Below are 5412 nucleotides of genomic sequence, written 5' to 3' on the forward strand. Positions count from 1 at the left end.
CCACAGCAAAACCATAGCCATCTGTGTCTACATTAGGCTACGGTTTTGGCGACAGATCTTGCTGTCGGGCAATTGGTGCCAAATTTGCAGCAAAAACCGCGCAAAGCCTGCAGTGCAGCAAGGTCTGCGCGGTTTCTGCCGCCAATCTGCCGTCAAATCGCTACAAGCTCTGCGCGGTTTTTGCTGCAAATCTACAGCAATTTTCCGACAACAAGCTCTGGCATATCTGGCGGCAATTTGGCAGCAAGATTTGATATAACAGATCCTGCATCCAATTTGTTATCTATTTGCCATCAAAAGTTGATAGCAAGTTCTGCTCAAAATCTGTTCGCGCAGGTTTGGCTATCTGGGTAATCACTGACGACCAACTATACGAAATAATTGTAAAGCAACAATATAGAGAAAATAAGTATAACAATATATTTTCCCAAAAACAAGTATAACAACTCAAGTAGCAGAGTAACGTCGGAAGACGTCATATTGACGGCGATCTGACGTCTCTAACGTCAGGAGCGGTGCACTTGGACACGGTGCATTTGGACACAGCCAATCACAGCACCGTGTGATTAGAGACATTTGTAGGGTCCCTTGGAACAGCGACTTGTGATTGGACTGTGTCCAATTGCCCCGTGTCCAACTGATATACACCCTCTAACGTCAATATAAAGTCAATAAGACGTCTTCTGATGTCACTCTGCTACCTGGGAATATATTATTTAATTTTTATTGAATAATTCTAAAACCCACATATAAAAGATTATTACAGAAATGTACAATATCAAATTAAATTAAATTTTTTGATAATGAAATTATAAAGTAATAGAGAGTTTATAACAAGTTATACCTTATTACTATCATTTTCACAATTTATATCTTTATTTTTTTATTGACAAAGTTTCAATAATTCAATTCTTAATTATTCTTGATTATATATTCTTGTCTTTTTAATTAAAATTTTTTTATAAATAATTGAAATCTCATTAAAAGAATAACCTAACATTCTATACACAGGTTTTTATTAAATAACTTTCTAAATTAATGTACATTAGTTTATTATTATTATTTATTCGTTATTTTTCTCTTCAACATTAAGTAATTTAAAACTGAATTAGTACAGCCAATTCAGCAATATAGAGAATAAACCGCATGAATGCACGAACGTTAATTGTACGACAACTAGTACACGCCATTTTGTATCAAACTAGCAACATTGTCCAGACTTTTATTTTTAGGATTTTTATACCTTTCCAATCAATAACAACGCCATTAATGCATCTTATTGTATGCCCGCTTATATGCAAATAAAACTCATCAAATTGAACATCCTATATAATATTTTACAAATAACTACAATAATTTTTGAGATATTAATAATAGAAAATTGAGACAAATAAATACGTGTGATGCGATAGGACGAACTTTTTAGGCGAAATTTTACCTAAGATGTCTAAATCTATTGACAATTTTTTAATAACGGTGGGTGATGTATAGTGATGGATTATAATATTAGTATTTATAGTGCCTTCCACTGTCTACCATTACGTATTGCCTACTATTGTTACTTATTACATACGCATTACTCGCATTCATTCATTAATTTTTAATAAATATCTTAATAATTATTATGATTATTTGTAAAATGGTACAAAACTTTTCCATTTAGTTTGATAAAGTTTATCTGTATATAAGTAAAAGTACAAGTTATGTTAGGCATTCAATATAAAAATTATAGCATTATAATATTAAATAAATGTATAATGTTTAATATAACGTTCCAAAGAAATGTTGCAATTCCGTGTCTTCGGAATGCTTCTGTATTATAATATAATTTACAACGTTACAGCGTTTCTGCAATATAATTACAAGATTTTATGCTGTACGGGATGGTTTAATATTTCGTATTTTAATAATCTTTGAGCAAAATGAATAGTTAGCATTTTTTCATTATAATAATTATAATTTTAATAATATTTTATAATAATTTTGAATAAGTTTTTTGTTATAATAATTAAATGGTTTTAAATATGTTTTATATATACTTATATATAGTTATATTTTGCATTATACTAAACGTCTATTATATCATTTTTCATTTTACATTATACTAAACGTCTATTATATCATTTTTCTGCCGCACGATAAAATTTATCTCTGTTCTCTGTCAAAAATTGCTTTCGAAAAAATATTAGAATACGTATTTGTTATATATATCGTCTATATGATCAATATTTTGCGCATTGATGGATCCGACGTTTTTTCTCGTGATTAGAATAAATCTATTCTGACTAATTTCATTGTATTTATGTAATTTTTTCTCTTAGCAATTTTGCTTTTGAGTCTTAAGATTTTGGTGCTGCCGCAACTTCTGATCCATTTCCTACTTCCACCTCGGTTGGCGGTGGTAAAGTTGGAATTTCTGGATACTCCAGTTTAGTTCCATCCTCACACTCAAAAATTGGACAGCAATCGGGGAAGCTCGCGGTTTTGTTGGTCTTATCGGAGAGTTTACACTTGGGGTTGGCCTTAGGTAGAGGGCCACAATCTTCTACTAGCTCGAACAGACGACCAGAGTTATCATCAGCGGGCACACAGGTGGAGCGACCACAGAAAGGTGAAAGTTCCCACGACTTCGTCGGCTCAATGGTTGCACACTTCGTCGATGCAAAACACATGCCAGGGAAATCTGCAATATATACAGACATTTACTTAAAAAATATGTCCAGAGTGACTACTGGATTTTAGTTGAAAAATGCCCTCACTTATATAGAGTGTCTCAGACTCTCCTCTGGAACATGGAACATATTGAGGTAAATATAAAAATCCCATACTGTTTTGCGATATTCACAATAAATCCCGAGATATTAATTAACCCTTTTAAGCCTGACTTTTTGGAAAATATTCATCGATCAAATTTTTTATTATGCTTAAATAGGTTGGTGTTGTAGATGCCAAAAATAATCGTCATAACTTTCTATCCACCTGAATCTACCCTTAGAAACAAAAACCACCCCTCATCATGATTAAAATTATAGTTTTTGAGTTTCTATCGTTCTGGACCAAGTCTTTTTTATAGAAATCATATAAAAACATAAATTATATTTCTTAAATAAAAATTGGTGGGTTCTCATTCCGAAATGATAACAGTATCACGCATTCAGTACCGTGAAAAGTGAGGGAACTCATGTTAAAAAAGCACGCCGAAACTATAATAATATCACATACTGAGTACATTTTTTAGTTCTCCTTATGACATGATGTTATAGTGGATAGACCTTAAACATGGAGTGTATTATGTGTTTCTGATTTGCCTATACAACGGAACATGTAGGAGTATAAATTATATTCGCAAAGTAGAAGAATACCTCTTGCATATGGCGAAACAAGCAAGCAAATATCTCAATTTTTCAAGTTATCGATTTGTAAACACGTTCCTGGGAACTAAAGTTCCTAGTGGGCCTGAAATGTTAAAGAAAATTGATCAATGATCACACACGATATGGTAGATCAGCTGTAGCGGCGCTGTCTACCGTTGCATATTTATAAATTAAATCAAATTGAACAAAAAGCTGTCAAACATTTTGTAAATAATTACATAGATTTTTAGATATTAATTAAAAAAGATTTGTGCGTTATTATGTAACGTTATTGTGCACAATTATGTAACAATTTTCTTTCATTAATAACTAAAAATTTACGTGATTATTTGCAAAATGATAAAAGGCTTTTTTGTTCAATTTGATCTAATATACAAGCACACATCGCCACTATAGCTCATCTACCATATCGCGCGTGATTATTGAGCAATCTTCTGTAATTAATACTTTGATTATTATTGCGAATATCGCAAACGGACTTTTATGTTAATTTCAATCCATTCTATGTTCACATAAAAATTACGGAAGAATCTGGGACACTCTGCAGGATGCCCTATCATTTCTAATTTTTTCGTGTCTCGAGACAGCTGAGAATTAAAGATTGTCACACACACTCTAAATTTTTTGCGTATTTTACCTTTGGTACTTTTCGAAATTCTAAGCGACGCCGTCCAATCAGGAAAAAATATTTAAAAAATGTTTATAAAATGTTTTAAAATCATTTGGAAAATATTTTTAAAAACATTTTTAAAAATGTTAAAAATAATGGGATAAGTCCTTTTTTATTAAAAAAACGTTTATTTTAATGTTAAAAATAATGTTTTTTAACGATATAAAAACGTTTAAAAATAATTTTGTTCAAATGTTAAAAAATATTTTTATAACGTTAAAAAAGCATTATTTCAAACATTAAAATAAATGTTTTTTAATGAAAAAAATAGGACTTATCTTATTATTTTAACGTTTTTATAAACATTTGTAAAAACGTTTAAAAATCATTTTTTTCAAATGTTAAAAAAATGCTTTTATAACGTTAAAAAAACATTATTTCAAACAATAAAATAAATGTTTTTATAATGAAAAAAAGGAGACTTATTTGTTCTTATTGTTTCATAAGAAAAACTAATTCCTAATTTTCTCGTGTCTTATAATTGCTAGAAACCGAAGGTTGTCAAACACACTTTAAAACTTTAGCAAATCCTCCCTCGATAATTTCGAATCCGAAATTGTCGAAAAGAATAATTTCATTATATAAAATCATTATATAAAACGAATAATAAATATAAAATAAACGTTTTTTTTAAATCGTTACAGAAATGTTTAAAAAATGTTAATTGAAATTATTATTTTCAATGAATAATTAATGTAAAATAAATATTTTAAAAATGTTTAAATAATGTTTAAAAAATATTTATGAAAATCATGTCAAACGAATATAAAATATAAAAAATAGAAATATTTAAATTGCTTATAAGGAGCCAAGCACGGATGTTTAGTGCCATTAGATATTAATATTACTTTAATAATATTAATATGATAGTGGGAAGATAATATGTCCAACATGTAAAACGCACGTATGGAAATTTTCTCGATTATCGTATGGCGAATCAACCTTCCACACATATAGCATGTTCGACTGGCTCTACCCTTATAGAAATATCATACTAAGAATCATTGATAATTACTTATTATCCAGTATTTTTAATACTTAATATAATATTTCTATAAGGGTAGGTTAACCCACTCTAGGTTATTCAATCTATATTTATTGGTCGAACAAGTACTTATAAGCTTTATGATCGGCTAGTAGAGACTTATGACGTCATTAATCGCTCTCGGAGCGATTAACCCAGGGTCTGTCGAACACGCTATTAGACCGATCCTTGAGTCCCAAACTTATATATATATATAACTAATAGTGAAATATTCATGGCACATAAGAAGCTAGCACGAATGTCTTAGTGCTATTAAAATTTAATAGCACTAAGGCATCTGTGCTAGCTCCTTATGTGCCATTAATATTTCACTATTAGTTAAC

At 30.0% G+C, this 5412-nt stretch overlaps 1 protein-coding gene across 1 annotated transcript in view; it reads right to left on the reverse strand.

The window, feature by feature from the left end:
* Nucleotides 1-218: 218 nt before the first annotated feature.
* LOC116848087 overlaps nt 219-5412 on the reverse strand; it is a 61782-nt gene continuing 56588 nt past the window's right edge. Inside the window, exon 2 of the mRNA XM_032823853.1 lies at nt 219-2683. Coding sequence (XP_032679744.1) covers nt 2340-2683 — 344 coding nt within the window. The 3' untranslated portion in view covers nt 219-2339. The remainder of the gene's footprint in view (nt 2684-5412) is intronic.

Source organism: Odontomachus brunneus, unplaced genomic scaffold (assembly GCF_010583005.1).
Source record: "Odontomachus brunneus isolate Ranch 3 - 2012 unplaced genomic scaffold, Obru_v1 Obru_scaffold_089, whole genome shotgun sequence".
In the NCBI taxonomy this organism is placed as follows: domain Eukaryota; kingdom Metazoa; phylum Arthropoda; class Insecta; order Hymenoptera; family Formicidae; genus Odontomachus; species Odontomachus brunneus.